This window comes from Corvus cornix, chromosome 26 (genome assembly GCF_000738735.6).
Source record: "Corvus cornix cornix isolate S_Up_H32 chromosome 26, ASM73873v5, whole genome shotgun sequence".
Taxonomy (NCBI): domain Eukaryota; kingdom Metazoa; phylum Chordata; class Aves; order Passeriformes; family Corvidae; genus Corvus; species Corvus cornix.
The window spans coordinates 6,186,459-6,208,591 of NC_046354.1; the positions used below are offsets into that span (position 1 = coordinate 6,186,459).

Here is a 22,133-nt window from a genome sequence, read left to right on the forward strand (position 1 = left end):
AACACAGGACCACTTTGATTAGCACCAAAAGGATTTTAAATGAACAATTCCAGGGAGCTCCTTTCAAATCATAAAATGTCAATTTTACATAAAAGTGTGTTTACAAATAGTTTTTGCTTTACACTCAGCTCTGCTCATTACTGACCAGAAGTTATATACATACAAACTAGCTCAGCAGCTTCAACCACTTGCAAGGAGACTGCAGAATTTATTTCAGAAATAAAAATAGGATTTCCTGGTTCCTAGAAATTCTCTTCAGCCTGCCAGATTCAGTCCCCTGGCTCCCCCTGCGGCCTCAGGAGAGCACTAAGCCTTTGGGGAGAAGGGGTACTGTGGGTGCCACCAATCCAGGAGCCTGACACTGTGCACAGGATCCAGCACCACCTGCACCCCCTGCTCCACGCGCGGCTTCTTCCCGTTGCGCACAGGCGTGTCCTGGAACACCAGGCGCACGCGGTGGTGCCGCATGTCCGTGCTCACCGAGATGGAGAACTGCAAGAGAGGAGACCAGAGCTGCTTCAGAAAGTCACAGTGACCTAGAGAGCTCTCAACACAACACTTCTAGACTTTAAAAATCCCTCTGAATTGTGCAAGTCTAAGGTGTTCCACACAGTGGCACTCTCCAGTCTACAGCACGGGATCCAAACAGTCTCTCTCTGGCTGCCAGTCCCAAATAATCATGCTGGAAGCTGTTGTAAAAGGGTTGTAAAAGGGTTGTAAAACACTGGAACTGCCTGGGGCAGGGGTGGAGTCACGAGTCACCATCCCTTGCAGGGTTCAAAAGGCCTGCAGATGTGGCACTTGGGATATGGGTTAGGGGGGAACTTAGTGCTGGGACTTGATCTTTAAAGGTCCCTTTCAACCTAAGTAATTTTATGAGTCTGATGCTAAGTGAACCTGCAAGCAAGTGGCTGTCAGAAGTCTGGAGTTCACTGCCCAACTCCTCAGTGAGGCCAGACTGAACTTCTCCTGAGCACTGGCCACTTCGGAAACCCTGACTCCCAATCAGGGACCAAACGCACATTCGGAGAGTTTGCTCATGTGGGATTTTCCTCTCAGAATTTATTGCCATAAAGAGATATTTTCCTGTGAGAGGCAGACCTCCACTTGTGCTGCTCCCTGTCTCTTGTACCTGCTGCAGTTCTGGTAACTGACCTGCCCCCAAACACTGCACAACCACAGCTCCTGGCAGATTCTCTACATCCTCTCTATTTACTGCATCAAACAGGGAGGAACCAACGGAAATGGGGAAATTAAACTGAGATCCTGAGCATTTCCTCTCTTCATTAACCATACAATTCCCAGAACTGGTTTGCGGATAGAGCAGTAGGATTTACACAGCCCAGAAGAGGCACTGGGTGGGATTCTTGGGCCTGTCCTGTGCAGGGCCAGGAGTTGGGCTCAATGATCCCTGTGGGTCCCTTCCAACCCCAGAGATGCCAGGTGCCCTCTTCATGTCCTTACAGAAACCTCATCTGCAAAACCTGGCAGCTCTCCCCCACTCACCAAGGTGAAGGTCATGCCCATGACAATTGGCACAAAGATGAAGTTGAAGGTGGTGATCTGCAGCAGGCAGCAATCCTGATCTGGGTTTGTGTGCACTTCCTCATACTGGATTGGGGGCTGGAGACCTTTGCAACACTTGCTTTTAAATCTGGGAGACTTGAAAGAAAGAGAGGCTGATTTAGCAAAGCAGGAACCTCTGCTGGGTTTGGCTGCTCCGCCCCAGCGTGGCCTGGCAGGGTCTCTCCTCCTCCCCAGGTGTTAGAGCAAAATGTCACATTAACAACAAAATGCCACCACTCAGGATGGGCAATTTTCAGGACCATTTCTTTAGAGGGGAAGGCTGCACAATTCCCAAGGTTGCCAGAAATTACTGGCTTCTCCCAAGACCCACTACTGGAGGCTTTCCCTGGCAGTGCTGGCTGTCTTCACTTCTCTGAGAAATCCTGGCAATGGCAAAACAGTAAGTTTCAGATTTGGGTCAACATTTTGACCACTGCAGTGAGACAGTCTGGGTTTTGGTAACAATCAGTAGTAATGACCCAAAGGTGAGATTAATGGTGTAAAAAATTATCCACATCTTAGGGCAGGGAAAGGATACCAAAGGAGGAAATAACAATGTGGGATTCTAAATGTCTTGGTAACACAGACTGAAAACTGAGTGTAGTTCCACAATGTGCTTTAGTTTACCATGGGAATCAGTTTGCATTTATTGTCTGGATGCACAACAAGTTTCCAACTTCCCTTCTACCCCCCAGAAAAATAATTTCTGCTTCAAACAAAAGTCACAGCTGATCTGGTTCTTCTTTCATACCTGCTTTTTGAACTTGAAGTTGAATTCCCACATTGCTTCTTGTCTGTTCCCTACAATCTTTTTGCACCAGAAAAGCAGACACTGAGGTGGAAAAAAGAAACACAAAATTATGAAACCCTTAGAAGCACCACTTTAAATAAGTTTTAACAGATCATAAAGGCTTCCAATTGCAAACACAACATAGGAACAATTAGGAGCCATTTATTCAAATTAATTATGTTCAAAGAACCCTCTCAGCAGTGTAGATCTCCCAGTTTCAAGCTGGCCAACTCCTCATGCAACACATAGCCACTGATGTGCCAAACAGCAAAATCCTGTTGTTCCATTTGTGCCTTTCCTAGAGCAGGGATGAGTGGTGCAGATTCACCCATGCCCTCCACCCACCAGCAACTCCCATTAAACTGGGTTCCAAACAAGGTTAAAGCGAGGAGCAACAGAGAACAGAATAAGGATTGAGAAGGAAAGGATCCAGAGGGAAATGCAAAGACCAGTACGTGAGCTATGAGATGATGGATGAAGAAGTTCCTAAGCCACTGTGGTTTCAAATGGAGACCTTGACCTTGCCATCCCCAGCACTGTCATCATTTAGAGTCCAAAACCACTGCCAGGACAGCATAGTCTGACCAACCTCCTGTCTCTTTTCAAAAGAAAATGGGAAACCAGCCTCAAACAGCCTCAGAGGTCACCAGCACTGCCCTCCCATGCAGACACACACCAGGACTGCTCCAGTTTCACCTGGTTATCAGTGTGTGGCCACAGGCTCCAGCCCAGGCACTTGTCCTAGAGCAGGAGGCTCAGGAGAACTCCTGCAGAAGGGAAATCCCTGCCTACCAGTCAGTACAAGCAACCAGCCTTCAACAGCCAAGGAAAGAACCTGGCAAGTCAGTCCAGCCATCTCTCAAAGCTTTTCCACACCACAGATGCCAGCCCACCACAGCTGGTCTTATCTTTCATCAGTCAGCAGGAAAAGGAGGGATCATGTGGGTAAAGAGAACTCCCTGTGATCCATACACAGTCTCTCCTGAAGAGAGAAGGCCTGACTGGGTTGCAGGGCAAAGCACACATTTAACTTCACTCCAGGATGGAGTGATCCTAATAAAACAAAGCCAGAGCCAGCCTCCACGACAGGGGCTCTGAAGAGACCAAAGGGGATACAAGACCCTCTACTTCAACTCTGAGTCATATCCATAAACGAGACTCCTTAAAGGACCTTTATCTCCACAATCTTCATGAGGTGAACAACAAAGCTCTGTGGAGTAAAGCTCAGAAACATGCATGGAATAATCTCCACCTGGGAGGAAGCAGCCCTCAGGTTTTTTCCAATAAAAACATTCTCGAGATCTTTTTCAACTCGGATGAGCAGCAGATGCTGCTGAGTTTAACTCCACCATTGGTGGTATTTGTAGTTCACCTGCAAAGACAGCCTGGTCTAGCAACCTGTTTGGTCATGGCAAGTAGTGAAGCACAAAAGGTCAGTACCTCCTAAGGGGCAGAGGATGTCGTCCTCGGGTCAGCCGTCCTGCCCTTCAGACGCGCCGTGCGGCTGCCGCTCCGCCCAAAATAATGGGGTGTCTTTAAAGGGCAAACACCTCTGCTGACACCATAACGGCTCCAGTGTCCCACACAAGCTAGGCTAGGGAAAGAAAAAAGGAAATTAAAGAGGAAAAGCTAGGTTGGATCACACCCAGGGCTCGGCTCTCCTCTAGCCACATGCAGTTTAGGTAGGCGTTGCTGTTAGTGTCAGCAACCCACAAAGGTAAAACCAAAGCCCAGGAAAGCCAGAACATGGGGAGGCAGTGCCAGGTTCTCCTCCAAACCCTCTGTACTGAGGAATTTCTGTGCATAGTCACACAAGTGGAGCTCAGAGTCCTGCAGTGCAGTAGTACAGCAAGACCAGACTCAGGGTGGCTCTTTCATGCTGCAAGGGGTTAGGTCAAACCTCTACTGCTCTGACAAAGTTTAATTGCCATTTCATTTCCATTTAATTTCCTTTTTTAAAAGCTGAACAATGAAAGACTGCACTTAAAGGATCCTCCTTCCAACCGTTAGTACAGGAGAAGCACTAGCAGTGGGCACCAAAGCCGTTATGATGTCACCAGGAATCCTCCCAAAATGCTGACCCTGCCAGCACTGCCTTGGGGTTCCGGCTCCTACAGCCATGAGCAGTGGGAGTTTGGGCTCAGGACTACAGTTAACCTGCAATTTCCTCAAAATGTCTTGCTTTTTCAGTTGGTAAGAATGAAGATCCCCAGCCTGGAGACTCAGGAAGAGACCAAGGAGCTCTGGATGCAGAGATAAGACCACACACAGAGCTATGTGCTTATCCCTGTGCTGCAGCACCACCTCCTGTGTGCTGCTGGATGCTCCCTGAGCCTATGACAGCCTGTGACAGAGAGAGGAAGGAAGAAGGGGGGATGTCACATATGGATAGATGAGGCTCCTCTATTTTGAGTAGAAAAGAAAGAACAACTCCTCAATGAAACCCACTTCAGTTTGGCTCCAAAAACCTCATTTGACAGGTTTTTGACCTTGGATTTGGAGGGTGGAGAATTCACATTGTTGCTTAAGCTGCTCACAGAGTACCGGCCAGTTGCAAGTTAAAACCAAACAAGAGACACAAAGGCATTTCAGAGTTAATGGTCAATAGCAATTAAAGAGGAATGATACGCAGGTGGTCCAAGCTGGGACAGCACAGGGAATCACCTGCCCACACCACAGACAAACCCTTCACAGCCCAACACAAGTGCAGCCCAGTCCCAAAGCAGACACTGGCTCTGCACATTTGCCATGCTCACCCCAGCGTCACCACCCCGCCTCACCCAGACACCAGACCATGGACAACCTGCAGGAAAGCAGGGTGACACAACTCCTGGCATCAGTGTCACTCCTGAGCTCTCCAGAGGCCTGTTACAGAGAGAAGTTGTGCTCTGGCAGACAGCGTCAGAATAAAGCAAAACATATAAAAGCTGATCCTATGGAGCCTCGTTCAGAGTAGGGGAGAGCTGCAAACATCCCTGGCAGTTCTGACACCCAGTGAAACCAGGGCTCTTTTGCTGCTTACAAGGGTGTTGTGTAGGACTAAGGCAGAAGTTACTCCACAGAGTTACTACAGATATAAGTAACCAGTACACTTTTACAAATTCCACTGAGAATACCCAGTTAATGACCATTCTACACTTCAGCCTCACTGCTGACCATCTCCACATCATCTGTTTTTCTTCTAGAAAGAATAAAACAAACCAAACAGTAACAGCAACAACTCAGACAAACCCCAGTTCCTGAGTGATGCCACTTACTCTGGAATTTTTTAAAGTGCTGGGAGTACTGTCTGGGATGGCGGGGTTCCTGGAGAGGCGGGCGGCGAAGGGCTCGTACATGTGGAACAGGGAGCGGATGACGCAGGCGCGCAGGCAGTGCAGCTTCTCCATGGACTCCGGGCGCAGGCGCAGGGGCAGGTACGCGTCCAGGCTGTAGTGCCTGCACAACCAGGAACCGTGTCAGCTCCAGGGCGCAGCCAGACGGGGCAGGGACCCCCCAGGGACACATCCATGTCAGGGGAAAACTCCACATCTGACTGACCACAGGACTCTGGTCAGCCCGGAGGGCTGTAAGGGGGTTGTGCTGCTGACAGGACACCACATGGCAGCCCCAAAGGCCTGACCTGCACCAGGCAGGCTTCCAGCCCACACATCCTGCTACAATTCCCAATAATTCCTAGTTTGCCCAGAGACCAGCCGGGGATGTGGCTGCAGGCTTCACAAAGGGCTGCAGGTTGTTGCAGGTTCCCAGGGACTCCTAGCTGAGCTGACTGCAGCTCTCAGCACTGCCTGAGCAGCCTGAACGCCTGCGCTCAAGGGCCATTCCTTGGTCACATCCCAAAGGAGCCTTTGCTAGGGAATGTCACACTTAAAACTAGGGCTGAGGATGACCACAGCTGCTCTCTACTCTGTGCCCCTGCTGCTTGTGCCTCCTGGGCAGCAGGTAGAGCTGTGTAAAGAAAACGTTCTGTCCTGAAGGAATATCCCAGTGGCATGCACTGGGACAGAAGGATTTGTATCAAGTGTTGACCGCCCCTCTGCCCTCCTTGCTTTCACTTACTCCTGCCACTTTACACCTCCAAAATGCCCCAATTACAGGGAGGTGGCCGTGATCAGAGCTTGAGGCAGGGCAAGTTGTCCATCAGTGATGTTTGCCTTTCAGCACTGACCGTGCCATACGCACTTGGAGAGGTTGACATCCACAAGTGTTGGGCCGTGGCAAGCAGAAAAGGACACAACACTCTGAGATTTTATAGGGAACATACAGAAATACACCACAAAGATCCATTTCCAGATGTGATATTCGAATCCTAGAATGGTTTGGGTTAGAAGGGACCTTAAAGCTCAGCTCATTCCACCCCCTGCCATGGGCAGGGACACCTTCCACTATCCCAGGCTGTTCCAACCTGGCCTTGGACACTTCAAGGGATGGGGCAGCCACAGCTGCTCTGGGCAATATGCGCCAGGACCTCACTGCCTTCACAGCCAAGAATTTCTTCCTAACATCCGATCTAACCCTGCCCTCAGTTTAAAACCACTGCCCCTTGTCCTGTCACCACCACATTTAAAAAGTCTCTCTGCCTCCCTTTTATAAGCCTCCCTTAAGCTACTGGAAGGCCACAGGGAGGTCTTCCCCAAGCCTTCTCTCCTCCAGGCTGAACAACCCCAGCTGTCCCAGCCTGTCTTTGTGGGAGAAGAATATTCCACAACCCACTGCCAAATGGGGCCCACAGCACTTCAGCAAAGTGAAAACACAGGGCCCAGGCCCCACGGGAATTATTCCCTTATTTCCTGCTCTGCAGAGAACTGCTCGCTACTGAAACCTCCCACAACCAGTTTAAAAACCCTCTAGAGCCTCACCTTCTGTAGAGCCTGGTCCAAAAGGCAGCAGTGCAAGTGACAGTCCAGGCTTTCTTGCAGATCAGAGAGAACCGGACGATGTCCTCAGGGCGGATGTAGGAAGCCAGGAGCAGCCAGATGTCGATGGGATATTCCTCTCCTCCTCCCGCTTCGGCGTCTTCTAAAGGCAACGAGGGTGTGTTAGTGCAGGACATCACATCTGCACCGATTCCCACCTAGAGACACGTGCTGCACACCTGGCAGCACAGGTGGGCAGCTGAATTATACACACAGAGTCAGCCTGAGCCCCAGTCTGCACAACCTCAGTGGCCCTGCTCCCCGTTCCCATCAGTGTCCACGCAGCCACGACACCTCCCCTGTGCTGAACACCTGCCGCTGCTATCCCTGCTGCACAAGTGGGCAAAGTGGCAGATTCGTAAAGGAATTCAGGCTGAAAGGGTTCTCTGGAGGTTTCTAACCCAGCAGCCCAGCTCAAAGCACACAGAGTTAGGTCATTTTGTTCAGCATCTTGTCCAAGTCAGTTCTGTGTGCAAGGACGGAAACTACAAAGCCTTTCTGGACCCTGTTTCGATGCCTGACCCTTTCACAGCTGAAATACCACACTGAAGTTGAGAAATAAAAATTGGATGGCAAATAAAGAGGCAACTTTATGTAAAGGAGGGCCAAGCTCCTGCATTTTTAATCAAAAGTGCACATTTAACAGGTCAGCAAAACTGCTTCACAATTGAAGACTCTCAGCATTGATACTGCCGGGCTTGTCAATTCTTTGTTCCAGTGGTCACAATATTTTTGCAGGAGCTCTGTCAGGGAGGGGAATTCTGTTCTGCAAGTGGCAATCAGCTGTTTTTCTTAAATCTCTTAATTTCATTAAAGCTTCTTGGATGGGAACTTTTAATGCAATTCAGATGGAGAGAATGGCCTGTTCTTCCTCTCAGAGGTGTCAGAACTGCTCAGCCAGAACTGAGGGCTCACACTCCTTTCATTCCTGCAGTGTTTTGTAGTTTACACCACACGTAATATAAGTAGGTGAACAATACTGAGCACTAGGAAGGTTAAGAACAGAGAAGGAAAATACAATGTGTGCACAGTGCTAATAGGAAAAGCTGCTGTGAGGTCTGTGGCCTAGGAGGGGTGTTTGGGAACTTGAGGGTGCCAGATCTGACCCTGAGACAGCAGGTTAATACAAACAGCAGTTCTTTATCCTTATGTGATAATTGCCAAAGAAAGCTCTGGATGGGATCACTTCCCCACAGCACTTCAGATTTATGGTAGGCACACCCACAACAGGCTGCTACACCCACTCTGCTGGGTCAGCTCTGGCTCAAGAGGCCATCAGACTCCACACTGCTGAACTCAGAGGGCAGCCAGAAGCATCACTGTTCTACCACCAATTTTTCCTCCCTAAACATGTAGCAGAAACAAGAGAAGGCTGTGGTAGAAAAGAATATTGTCTTCCCAGACTCATAGCTCCAGCCACTCAGATATTATTTTGCCAGGATTCTGAAGGACGCCTCTTTTAACTCCCTTCCCAGAGCAAGTGCTATCCACCTTCAGTCTGTGGTGGACGTGCTACATAAATAACTATCAAGCTCAAGAAAACTGGTTAAAATTTGCTTCTCAACCTGAAAGCAACCTGTTACCAGAAACTTCTGCAGGGTTCCCCAGTGCAGCAGAGCTGTTTGCTGCTTACACTGCGTTGCTGATGGATTTCTATGGAGCTGCACAAAGTGTAAAGGCTGAAGGATACATCTCCCTTGAATTAATGTATTATGATGCCACTAGGATCAAATGCACTTCCTTGCTGGGAAAAGAGCCCTTTAAACCCTTTTGTAACAAACCAGTCTTGGAAACACGCTGAAAACAGAGCTTGTATTTTGGCAACAACTGCATCATGGACAGCAGCACTTCAACCCCAAAGGAAACCTGCTGCCGCCACCCCATATTCAGTGAAGCAACACAGCCAGTGGCAAAGTTTCACAACTCTGGAATAGCAGTGTTTGTTTTCCAAGGTTGAAGGATATTTGCTAAAAGCAAGGAGCTCTCAGGCTTTGATTTCATGCCCCAGGCTCTGCCTTTGTGCAAATACAGCTCCTGTGACCAAGTGCCAGCAGATTTACAAGTGACTAAACCCTTGGCATTTCTTTATGCACACACAAATTCCAGAATACCCCAAGAGCCCCGTGACCATCCTGTAAATCCCCAGCATGAGCATCCCCCATGCAGGACCAGCCCGAAGAGCCCCAGGAGGGCAGGTGACCACACCTTTGTGCCTTTTGCTCTTCTTTTTCCTCGAGGCAGCCCTCCCGTTGATGCTCTCCTTGGTATCCATCTCATCACTGCTGTCACAGGACTCTCCTGACACAGAGAGAACTTCCTCAGTAGGGACACAGGAAGCTTCCAAACCACACAGGGATTTTACTGGAATGACAAACGACAGTAAGTACAACAGCAGAGAGGAAAAGGCTATCCAAATTCAGGAGATGCTTCAGTGGAACCACTGCCTTAAAGCTTTCTGGTGAGTGACACAAGCAAGTAAATCCTGAGCTCAAGGATTACCTTGTCGGGGAAAGATTAGCAGGGGTGAGTGAATTGGAAACATAATTACTCAGCTGCTTGTTTTAAAGAATGAACAACGAGGATGATTACCAGCACAGTATGCAGATCCCAATGGTTTAGCTGAAGCTATTTACAACTCCAAATAAAACAGCAGGCCAGGGGTAATGGGTTTCCCTGAACAGCAGAGCTGCCCTGCATGGCCACGTTCAGCCTGGAGCCAGCACCTGCTCTGCAACTGTTTTATGAGCACAGAGAAGACTCACTCCCTTCGAAGCAGGACAAACATCCTGCAGCCGATGACACAATCCAACAGGGATGGAACTCAGTGTCAAGCACACGGGAGCTCCACTCACCCTGGAATTTAGTGAATGGAAAGACTCTGGCCTAGCAAGGAAAACAGCAAGCTGAGTCAGCTGGAGTTTGGGGTTGGTTTTTTTCTGCGTCTGGGGACACGTTTAGACATATCCCTGTTTGAAAATATTATTTAAAAAACTTGATCTGTAAACTGAGGACTCATTAGGGCAGAAAAATCCACATGTGAGTCAGTAATGACAGTCTTGGAAAAAGAAAGGTGTGGTCCTACATTACAGCTGTGTGAGGCACTGCCACACAGACCAGCACTGCCACAGCAGCACAAAAGCTTTGCATTCAAGAGCTGAATTTCAACCCAACAGGCTGGGTGAAGAATAGAACATGATCATGAGGTCAGAGAAGGCTTATAGTGTTCAAGCCTTTCTACCCAGCACAAACTGAATCCCAGGAAGGTTTTATACATCCCAGTTCCAGTCACTGCAGTCACCAGAGCTACTGAAGAGCCAAATGTGCTGTTTGAATCACAGGGACAGAGCATCAGAAAAACAAACAACAACAACAAAAAAATAAGAAACTGAACATAAATAAACTCAGGTGAAAAATATTCTCATTTCTAACCACCAAACAAGGTTTTAAAATGAAAAGACAGCAGATGGAAAGACAGAGCTTGACTGTACCCACTGACTAGACACACCTCAGTGCTTTGCTAAACCAGTTCTACCTCACTTTGCAGTTTGTTCTGTGAACTGCATGCTTTCCTGGAACATGGATGCATTCAAGGCACCTGGATGCATTCACAGCAGCTGTTTCCCCCACCGCCAAATCGTACTGCCCTCTCTACATGACCTTTTATAGGCAAAAAGAGAGTGAAATATGTGGCAACACAAATGACAGTGAGTTATGACATCAAATACAGCCAACCAAGAGAGGACAAAACTGACAGGGATTCAGAAGGGGGGTTAGAAGAAGAGCCCACCCCACTCTGCAAAGGAAAAATCAACCTCTGAGTCAACAGCACAAGTCCACTAAACAGTGAATGGCTGCACTGCAATCCTGCTGAGGCACCCTCTCTTCACCTCACTGTTGTAAATCCTCCCATCCTAGGCATTAGAATGGGGAGGAAAAAAGCCCAGAAACATTCCTCCTGCCTCTGGCTCCCGGGCCGGTGAAGCTCCCATGGGATGCTCCCTGTGGGAAGCTCCCCACCTGCTGCAGTCACACCCAGCACAGGGTTTACTCTGAGCCCAGCTCCAGGAGGGCAGCAAGGCCAAAGACTGGAGCTGGGGCAGAGGCTCCTGTCCCCGTGGCACCGCACACTGCTCAGATAAGGCTGGGCCAGATAAGGCTGCAGCACGGTCATGGCTGCACCAGATAACGCTGGAGCACAGCCCTGGGGCTCGGGAGGAGAGATCCCGAGGATGCCCGAATCCAGAGGGGAAACCCCCTGAGACTGCACTGCAAAGGGGTGGGCAGGGAACTGCTGTGACCTGGAGTCCCCAGGATGAGGAGGGAGTGAACCAGAAACACAGCAGGAAAGGAGATAAACTGGATAAAGCAGGTGATGCTGGGGGCAGGGAGCACGGAATACCAGCAGTTTGCCAGCATGATGCTGAAGTGCAGGACTTTGCCTGAAGGAGACAGAACACAAATGGGTGAGCAGGAGCAGGAACGGGAGGAGGGATGCCCCAAACAAAGGAGGCCACCTAAGAGGGAGGTGCCCTGATCTTAAAAGCTTGAGAAGCAGCAGCTGAAGAGAATGTTCATGAGCACCACTGCCCCAACAGGCACTCATGCCAAGAGCATACTGTGTCCAAAAATGCAAGATTTCAGTAGCAAACCAAGTTTCCCTTTATGAAAAGTTCAGTCATCACTGTCAGCACAACATCCACCTCCAACACGTGTGACCAGCTACATTTAAAAGGCCTAAACATCATCCCTTCTCAAGCAAGTGGGGTGTGTTAGTTCAGAAAGCTCCCAGACAAGGAGGCAGACAAGGAGGAAGTAGATACCAAAATACTGCACTCCCCTTCCAGGAAAACTCCTTGTTTACAGAGTTCACCAAAGAAACAGCAACACTCTCCCAAGACTTCCTTGTAACATGTTTGACAGAACTATCACAACCTTATTCCCCCTGCAAAGAACTTTACCTGCTAATAAACTTATCTACAGTTTTGTATGTGGTAATAAAGTAATAAAGACTTTAATCACGTTATGTTTTGCTTCAAGCAGGAGATGACATGCAAGTCTTTCCATTTCAGGCACTAACAAAGACTCAGCAATTTTTACTGGACTTGCAGCAGGCTTTCTGCAAAACCTCCTGTCTAAGTCCTTAACATCTGATTCTACAGTGCAGCATGGGCTTATTTTCAGCACTAAAGGACACACATTTTCTCAGTTTAAGGAAGATGAGTTTCACACGTCATGCAGAGGCCAGCAAAACGTGGAGGCAGCATGGGGAAGGCAGGGGCCCCAGGGCAGACTCACCTTCCTGCTGCACTGCATTGGCCACAGCTTTCTTCACCCGTCCAGACTTCACGACAGCTGGGTCTGAGTTAGCATAATCTGCCACCGTCACTGCAGAGGGGGAAACAGGGGTCAGAGGGATTAGGGATTATGGGGAGGGGACAGAAAGGCTAAGAGTCACGATGCCTAAAGGGAACAGTTCCCAGAGGAGCAGAGGCTCGAGGAGGAGATGCACAAGCAGGAAAATGAGCCTCAGCAGAGAGATGGAGACCAGGAGTCCCCAGCAAGTCTCTACTCCAGACCACCGGTCTAACAGGCTCAGGGGACCCACCCCCTGCCCAACCCAGTGCAATTCTCATTCTCCCACCACCTCAGCCAACGATAATCCCATTCCCCCTCACACAGCCCAACTCGAGCCTGGCTGATCCTCTGATCCCAGGCTCCTCCTCCACAGGCAAATAGGTCTCATTCCCACACATCCGTCCAGATCCCTGCTGAGGCATCCCTCCTGGACGTAGCTCTCTGCCTGCACAAACCCGAGAGGGCCCAGCTCACTCCTAGGTGAGACTGGACCATCCTCCTTCCTCTCACCCAGGCCAAGGCCAGGCCCTTCAACTACCTCCTCCCTCAGGCGCTAACGCAGGCCCAGGCCTCCTCTCCGGCCGGCACCAGCAGGGCCGAGCTCGGCCCAGCTCCCCTCAGGCCCCGCTCCCCTCATCAGGCGCCGTTCCCCTCATCAGCCCCGGCCCTCCTCAGCCGCGGCCCAGGCCCGGCCCCGCTGCCCCGGCCCGGCTCTGCTCTCACCCCGCTCGGAGCACACATCGTCGGCGCGAAACTTGAGGCGTTTGCGGGCGCCCCTGCGGGGCATGGTGGCGGCGGCGGCGGGGCGGCCGCGCGGGGCCATGTCCGGCCGGGCCCCGCGGGGACAGCGGGGACAGCGCCACAGCGCCCGCCCCGCGCCGCGTCAGCCCCGCGACACCGCGCGGCGCTCTGGCGTCACCGGGGCGGCGGGAGGGAGGGGCGGCTGTGACAGAACCTCCCAGTGCTGAGGGGATTTCCTCCGCAGCGCTCCCAGTACTGGGGAGCCGTGAGGTGATCCCCCCTCCCAGTTCTCCCAGTGCTGAGGGGAACCCCCTCCGCAGCGCTCCCAGTACCGGGGAGCCGTGAGGTGATCCCCCCTCCCAGTTCTCACAGTGCTGAGGGGATTTCCTCCGCAGTGCTCCCAGTAACGAAGGTCCCTGAGGTGATTCCCCCTCCCAGTTCTCCCAGTAACGAGGGGATCCCCCCCGCAGTGCTCCCAGTAACGGGGAGCCGTGTGGTGATCCCCCCTCCCAGTTCTCCCAGTAATGAGAGGGTTCTCCCCCGCAGTGCTCCCAGTAACGAAGGTCCCTGAGGTGATCCCCCCTCCCAGTTCTCCCAGTAATGAGAGGATCCCCCCCGCAGTGCTCCCAATAACGGGGACCCCTGAGGTGATTCCCCCGCCCAGTTCTCCCAGTACTGAGGGTCCCTGAGGTGTTTCTCCCTCCCCCCACAGTCTTCTCAGTAACAAGAGCACTTCAGGAGATTCCCCCCGCTCAAGTCCTCCCAGTAACGAGGATCCCTGAGGAGATCCCTCCTAGTAATGAAGATCTCTGAAGTAATTGCCCCCTCCCAGTAATGGGGATATTTGAGGGACTGCTCTCTCCTGGTTCTCCCATGCACAGGGGCTCTGAGGGGGCTTCCCCCCTGCCCCAGTCCTCCCAGTAATGGGGGATCCTAAGGGGATCCCCTCCAGTACTGAGGGTCTGTGAGGACCCTGCCCCCTCCCAGTCACCAGGGCGCTTGAGGGGATACCCCGCACACACCAGTCCTCCCAGTACTGAGGGTCCCTGAGGTAAACAGCACCCCTGTCCTCCCAGTCACAAGGGCCTTTAAGGATGCTGACTCCCCAGTGCTTCCAGTAACGAGGGCCCCTGAGAGGACCCCCAATACTGAGGGTCCCTGAGGTAAGTGTTCCCCCAGGTCCTTCCAGTCCCAAAGGCCTCTAGGGATGCTGGCTCCCTGGTGCTCCCAGTAGCGAGGGCCTCTGAGTAAGTGGGTCCCCAGTTCTCCCAGGAACATGGATCTCTGAGGGAATTGCCCCCCCGTCCTCCCTGGAACGAGGGCCCCTGAGGTAACTGTGCCCCCCCTTCACCCTCCGGTCCTGCCAGTAATGAGGGGTTCTGAGACAATAGCCCCTCCCAGTCATCCCAGTAAGGAGGGGCTCTGAGGGGATTCCTCTCATCATCCCAGTAGGGAGGGTCTCTGAGGCAACTGGCCCCCCAGTAAAAAGGGTTCTGGGGTGATTGCAGGCCCCCCCCCAGTGCTCCCAGTAGGGAGGAACTCTGAGGTAATTGTCCTGATTGCACCCCCCTGTTGGAAACAATAGAACTTTTAAATGATAATTTTAGTTAATGGTTTTAATTAGCTTTTAAATTAATTGTTTTAATTAATTATCACCTATATATATAAATTATAAATAGTGTGTTATTCCTAAATTACTCTTCACCAGCATTTAGCAAAGTTGTCATGAGCCACTTCCATAGGAACACAGATTGGGAAAAGTACTGAGACTTGAAGTTTTGATAAACTAAGTCTGATACGCTTCAGTGAACAAAGCCTGAGAGAGAAGGATGTATTGGTGTGTTTGGACACCTGGAATGTAGAATTTATGAATCACAAGGACATTTTGCAGAAACCTGAAGATAAAGAAGAGGCGAACAAAAACTCCATCTATGTGTTGGAAGTTCCTACTTTGCAAAGATACTAAGAAGACTAAAAAGATGGACTAATTAACATACAAAGTGAGAAATAAATAACCAATAGAGGATAGAACAGTAATAAATGAAAGAGAATTATGTAATTTAGAACAAATGAACTTTTTTTTATTTGCTAAAAATGTCTAAACAGGTGAAAAAGTTTTGTATTTGTGTTTCTGTGGAGGCTAGAACTCTGCTGGCCACAGAGACCCTGGCCAAGGATAAAGTAATGCCACTGACACTAAAAAGACAGTGTTGGAGGGGTTTATCCTGATGATTTCAGACGGTTTGGAACACTCCCAGGAGACACCCCCTGAGCAGTGCCCAGGCACAGCCCACACCAGGGATTCCCAGTGCTACCCACACCTCTGTGGTGGGAGCAGCAATGGGTGGCCACCAGCTGAAAACTGTATTTGCTAATTTTTGGGCTGAAATGGGTGCTTGGAGCTTGCTGAAGGAGTGGTGCCACCCCATGGGGGAGGAGTTGGTTCCAGGGGATCTGCAAAGGGAAATCATGACTGGCAGCCCAAGGTCTGATGGCGATTTTGGGGCATGTGTCCCCCCGAGCGCTTGTGCCCTGCTCACATGGGGATCTGGGCACTGCCAGGAGCTGGCTGGGAGTCCTGCCCAGTCCTGGATGGCTAAACTGGGAGGCTGGTGGAATCCTGCTCCCCTCCTTTGGGATTTACACAGTGACCGAAGAGCCCAGCCCTGTCCGATTCTCCCTCAACGGCTCCGAACACCCCAGAGCACTGCATTCCCAGTTGTGCCCCTTTCCTACAAAACCTCAAGAGAGGATTGGAATGACAGTGAGATGCTTTCACAGCTGTGGTGTCAGATCTTGGGCCTCTCCAGAGCAGGATAAAGCACAAAATGTGGAGAAATCCAAGAAATCCACATTCCTTCTGCTTCCCTGGCATGGCCAGGAGCTCATATGTCCATAACCTCCCTTCCTGACCCTATTTTTCTCAGTGTTTCTTAAATACATAAAGAGCATTTTATCAGCAAGGAATGCATTCGATTGAGAAAACTTCTGATCATCCCAGGCAGGAAAGGCCACTCCTCGACAGAAACACTATTCCTAATGCATCTGTTCTTAAGGCAATGGATACGAATTAATGTGAATGGCAGTCAATAAACCAGATCCTGGTGCTTGCTGGCTGCAGCCACCTCTTTACTTGGAAACGTTTTCCTTGGACTATCCTATTCATCATTGGTATTTGAGAACTGTATCACAGTATTATTTTTAAAAAGTAAAGCTTATCTTGGCTTAGAAAACTCTGGCATGTGGAAAACAGATGAAATGTTCTTGGGATTGAAGGCAGTTGTTCCTGAGTCTGGCTGGCGGGTGGATCCAGCACGCTCCCTCCTCCCGTGGGTTGGAGGCATTTCTGTGAGACCTCCCCAAGGTCCTCCAGCAAAAATCCTGAGGATGAGCTCGATGTCCTTCCTGGAGAGAGGAAGATGCTGCTCTGTGATGATGCTACAGAAACCAGTTGTTCCCAGTGGGGTCACAGAAAGGAGCTCCTTGTTGGTAGGCTAGGTGAGGGCTGCTGAGGGATCCCAACGGCTGTGCCAGGGGCTGTGCTTCCAAGGACCCCAAATTAATTGTTTGTTAAGGATGCCCCTGGGCAGGGCAGGGTGATGGAGCAGGTTGGACTTTTGGCTGCTCCCGCTGCCGTTCATGTCCCAAATCCCATTTATGATGCTGAAGACTATCCTTGAGGGGAGCCTGGGGTGATGGTCCAGCCTCACACATCCTGAAATTAGGAGGGCTGACATATCTTGTCCCCCCGGGGTTCAGAACTGAGCCTTGCAGGGTGAGGAGGGGGCTGTGGCAGTCTGGGGGTCACTGCTTGGCCCCATCGCTGCTCCCCACATGGTGAGGGGGGGATGGGGCACCCCGGGCTTGGGACACCCCACAGCCCAGATCTCCTGCCTCCCTCCCTCCGGGGCTGGACAAGACCCCTGGGGAGTCCTGCCCCTAAGGAGGCTTTCAAACCCCGAAGAGGTTCCTGTTCCCCAGGAGAGTCCTCTGCCCATTCCAGGGGAGTTCTTGTGCCCTCAAGAGAGTTTCCTGCTTCCACAGGGGCATTTCTGCCCCACCTCAGAGTTTTCTGTCCTCCCGGGGGGATTCCTGCCTCCCTAGGAGGTTTCTGCCCTCAAGGAGAGTTCCCTGGGGGGATTCCTGTCTTTCGGGAGAGTCTTTCAGTCCCCAAAGGGGAGCTCCTCTCCTTTTCAGGGGCATCCCACCCCAGGGAGGTTCCTGTCTCCGGGAGGACCCCCGGCCGCGGGTCCCGCCCTGACCCCCGGCCCCCCGCCCGCCCCCTCCCCTGGGGGCGTGGCCGCTCGGGGGCGTGGCCAGGCGGGGACGGTGACGCAGTGGGCGGGGCAGGGCGGGGCGGCAGCGGCGGCAGCGGCGGCTTCCAGCGACTTCGGCGGGCGGTGAGTGCGGGCGGGGCCGCGCTGCCCACGGGGGATGCTCGGCGCCGCGCGGGACCGCCCGGGGGAGCTCTGCCCCCATGACCCCCGTGGGGCTGCCCGGGGGGTGCTCACCCTCCCCCCCCGGGGCCGGACCCGGAGGGCTCTACCCGTACTGCCTCCCCCGGCGATGCTCTGCTGCCCCCCGAGAGGATGCTCGGCCCCCCCGGGGGGATGCTCAGTACCTCCGGTGGGGCTGGCCTCGGGGGGCTCTGCCGTTTTTGCCTCCCCCCGGGGATGCTCTGCCCCCCTTCCCCCCCCCCCCTCCCCCCCGGGGATGCTCCCCTTTGCCCCCGGGCGGGGCTGCACTGGGGATGCTCGGCCCTGCCGTTCCCCGGGGGATGCTCTGCTCCCCCCGGAAGGGTCTGACTCACTCCGGGGGGGCTTCATCTCCCACCCTGTTCCCCTTTGGAGGGGGTGTCTGAGCTCCCCCATTTCCCTTGGGTTGAGTCTGAGCTGGGGGTTGTCATCCTCACCCCGAGGTGGGTTGGAGGGGGGGACTTGCTGTGCCCCGGCCTTACCCCCAGACCGAGGGTTTGAGCCAGGGTTGCTCCCTCCCGTCCGCTGGCCCCAGACCGGGGGCAGAGCCGGGGAGATGTGCTGCCCCATCCCCGCTGGGTGTGCACACAGCCGGGTGAAGGGTGGGCACATCCCCCCGAGGCTGCATGGTAAGGGGGGCAGGGAGGGGGCAGTGATTTCTCAACCCAGGAGAGGAGAGAGGGGGCCTTGATTTTCAGCTGCTCTCTGCCCCTGGCAGCCCCCCAAATGCTCCCAAGCTGTCCCTTTGCATCCCCTCCCGCCAGGTTCCACCTTACGCTGAGGGGAAGGCAGGAGTGCTGGTGAGCCTGGTCCTACTGTGGCCTTCTCCTGCTCCTCATTCTGATTTCCCAGTGCTGTCTCCTCCTGCCTTCCTCAGTGCTGCCTCCAGCCCTGGAGCATCCACCCAGTGCTGAGCTCTGTGTCAGCCCCACTGAGCATCTGCCTGGCTCCGAGCGCTGGGCTGGACCGGCTCGTGGGGTTGCTACCACACAGATGCTGCTGGAGCTCAGCACCAGGTAAATGCCTGCCAAGCTGGGCCAGCTTGGAACTGGGAAGATGCTCACGGAGCTGGTCCAACCTGAACATGGGTCCATGTGCTTGGGGCTGAACCAGCAGAGCATCTGGCCAGCCTGGCCAGCTCCAGCTGTGCCCACACTGGTTCACAGCCTCTGTTAGCTGGTGTCATCACGGCTGCTGCAAGCTGCCTTCAGACAGCACGATTTGCTCCTGAATAACCAGCCTTGAAGGGCTTGTTTATCCCCTAAATTGCATCATTAGAGCAGCAATTGGCTTAGGGAGCTGGGTTTTGTTAAAGCTGTGCAAACCCTTCTGGGGACGCCCTGGTTTTGGCCAGGTCAGGGTTGGCAAAGTGTTCATTTTAGCTTGTTTGCCACCATCTGCTGGATGCTGGAATGAGGTTCTCCTGGTGGGTTTGATACCACCAAGCCACTGTGTGAGCAGGAGCTGGTCCAGAGGCAAGTGTGAACTAGAGTTTGGGATGTGGATGAATGTGCCTGTGTCGTTTGGGACTTTCTTGGCTGTGGTGCTGCGCAGGCAGCAGGGGATGGAAAGTTGGTGTCTTTGTGTCTCTGATGGTCTGGGAGTCTCAGGTACCTGTGCTCTTGGGGACATCCCAGTGTGCTGCTCCCTGCGTGTGCTGGTTGGGGAACAGGACTGATCTCTAGGGACTTCCCTGGAGATTTGTCACGGAGCCGTCAGCATAGGTCCCTGCTGCTGTCTCCCTGGCACCCCGTGGTGCACAGGTGCCTTCCCAGCTTCACTGCTTGCTCCTCCTGCAGCTCTTTCCCAGAGTCAGACCAGAGGTTGTCTGGGACCAGTGTCACCAGCGGCAGGGCAGGGGAGCCTCTGAACTGGCAGGTTCCTGAGACAGCAGTGGTGGGACTGATGGGCAGATCCGGCTTTCTCGAGTGGCCAGCTCAGCTGTGGCTTGGCAGATGTGGGATTAAACATCTCATCCCTGTGCAGCCTTGTGGCTTCATGGTGAGCGGGTCTTGCTCCACACCAGTGGCTTGGTCCAGCTGTGCTTGCCAGCAGCTCCAGTGCAGATGCTGAGGGACTGGACCTGCTGGAGATTTGGGTTCCTGCCTGTCTCAGCTGTCTCAGAAGACACCAGGGGTAAAGCCCCTGCTGAAACCCTTCTCATCTGCATCTTTGGAGGGGCCTTTTTGCAAGCCTTGTCCTTTGGGGCAGCTTGCACTGGGGACTGGAAGTGAGGACAGGGGTGAGGAGGAGGCTGAGTGAGTGTGAGTTGGTAGGTTGTGCTGTGCTGGGTGAGGCTGTGGAGGCCCTGAGTCAGTACTGGGAAAGAGCCTGACACTGGGATGGAGCTGGAAGTTCACACTGGAGCTGGGAGAGGCATCCTTGAAGCCTCAGAGGGAGCTTAACCCAAACTGGGGCCCAACTGCAAATGCCTCTGGAGGGCTCCACTCTGTGCAGATGGGGAGATGTTGACATGAGTGTCCATCCTCTGCTTGGGGAGTGCCATTTCAGGGTTTCCAGCAAAGCAGAAAGACACTGTATTCTTTATCTAACCTTGAAACCTTAATTCACAAATAATTTCCTCCTAAAGAATGCTTTCGTGAGCCAGAGGTTTCCCAGATGGCTCCCAAAAGTGAGCTGTGAGGTCTCTGGAGTATTAACTGGAGGAGAAGGCTGTTGAATCTGGTGCCCAGCTTCCCTCCCAGAGAGGTGTGAAAGACAACCCCCTTCTGGTTGCCAAGCACCAGGTGTGGGGTGACAGACCAGGCTGAGGGCTCTGCTGTGGGCTCTGTAGGTGGGTCCAAGCCTTGGCCAGGCTCCTGAGGGATGTGGTTGGGAGTTTTCAGTGCTTAAAGGCCTCCTCTGTGAGCAGACGAAAGGCTTGGAGGTGGGTGCCCGAGTGGGTGTGCTCACACGGGCTGGCATTTGGGAGGGAGGAGGGAAAATATCACATGAAACAACTGCAGTGTTGGGGGACAGGTCTGCGCTTGGGCCCATCTGGAGCAGAAGTTGTGGAAAATGATTCAAGACTCTTTGCTAAAAAAAGTTGTGCTGATATAATTGGATTTTATTTCTGTTTGTGCTGTGGTCAAGCAGGTTAAAACCCTTGTGGGGACAGGGTAAAAGCCTTGAGTTCATTTGTAGGGTGAGGATGTCCTGAGGAATCAGGCTGAGAAAGCTGGGGCAGTTCAGCCTGGGGAAGAGGAGGTTGTGTGGAGACCACACAGCGTCTTGCAGGGTGTGAAGGGGCTACAAGGAAGCTGGGGAGGGACTCTGCATAACTGGAGTGACAGGACAAGAGGGTACACACTGAGAGAGAAGAGATTTAGATTAGATATTGGGAACGAATTCTTCCATGTGAGGGTGGGGAGGCCCTGGCACAGGGTGTCCAGAGAAGCTGCGTCTGCCCCATCCCTGGCAGTGTCCAGGGCCAGGTTGGACGGGGCTTGGAGCAGCCTGGGATCTTGCAAGGTGTCCCCCATGGCAGGAGTGGAATGAGCTGAGCTTTAAGGTCCCTTCCAGTCCAAACCATGCTGTGATTCTGTGGTTTTATGAATGAAGTGGGTGCTCATCTCTCTCTCATTTTTGTGCAAAGCTGTGCCTTGCTGCCCCTCAGCCCTGGGCAGCACTGGCAGGGCAGCACTGGCAGGGCAGTGATTCCCATCCCACAGGAGCATCTGGGAGCTGAGTGTCAGACCTTCTCCAAAAGCCACTGGCCAGGAGGGGACTGACCCTGTGTCCTCCACGTTGCCCTTCCCTTTGCTGAATCTTCACCCTGGTGTTTTAAGCAGCTCGTGAGTCGCTCAGCTCTGTAATCCTGCGGGACTGACAAGGCTGGAATTTATCTGAAATGCAGATTATTTTTTTTCTGCTCCTGGTTTTCAGTTCCTGCCACGCTTCTCTTAGCAAGCGCGAGGAGGTGCCGGCTGGGTGGCTGCCTTTAATTGCATCCAAAAATTAAAAAAAGAAGAAAACAAGTGGCAGATGAGAGCTTGTTTCCCCATCCTCCTGTCCGTGGCGAGCGGCTTCCAGGAGAGGGCAGTTCCCAGGGATTTTTGCTGCATGGTGCCTCTTCCCTGCAGCCCCAGCCGTGCCGAGCCCCTCGTGCCGGTGGTCCTGGAGGCAGAGCCATGCCGGGACCGTGGGGACCTGGGCCAGCTCCGCCGTGGGCAGGTGAGGCGTTGTCAGCGCGGCCGAGTGCTTTCAAATAGCGGCCGCGGGGATGTGCGGCAGGGAGGGAAGGAAGGATGGAGCCTCTTCCTGCCTGGACTCCACGTCCCGCCTTCCAGA

At 52.8% G+C, this 22,133-nt stretch overlaps 2 protein-coding genes across 3 annotated transcripts in view; one reads left to right on the plus strand and one right to left on the minus strand.

Moving 5' to 3' along the window:
- Positions 1-18: 18 nt before the first annotated feature.
- On the minus strand, positions 19-13,480 carry TMEM183A (transmembrane protein 183A). Of its 2 annotated transcripts, none has more exons than XM_039565253.1 (8): positions 13,351-13,480; positions 12,568-12,657; positions 9,478-9,633; positions 7,216-7,375; positions 5,614-5,794; positions 2,318-2,398; positions 1,507-1,662; positions 19-492 (listed from the first exon to the last, which is right to left on the minus strand). In XM_039565253.1, exons 1-8 carry the CDS (start codon positions 13,448-13,450, stop codon positions 307-309), a joined length of 1,110 nt encoding a protein of 369 aa, XP_039421187.1. In that variant the 5' UTR covers positions 13,451-13,480; the 3' UTR covers positions 19-306. The 2 variants fall into 2 exon arrangements, with proteins under 2 accessions (XP_039421187.1, XP_039421188.1); XM_039565254.1 differs by having other exon boundaries at positions 7,216-7,372; positions 13,351-13,451.
- A 4,246-nt stretch (positions 13,481-17,726) lies between these two features.
- PPFIA4 (PTPRF interacting protein alpha 4) overlaps positions 17,727-22,133 on the plus strand; it is a 60,401-nt gene continuing 55,994 nt past the window's right edge. Inside the window, 1 exon segment of the mRNA XM_039565306.1 lies at positions 17,727-17,768. The gene's annotated coding sequence lies outside the window, so the exon portion shown is untranslated.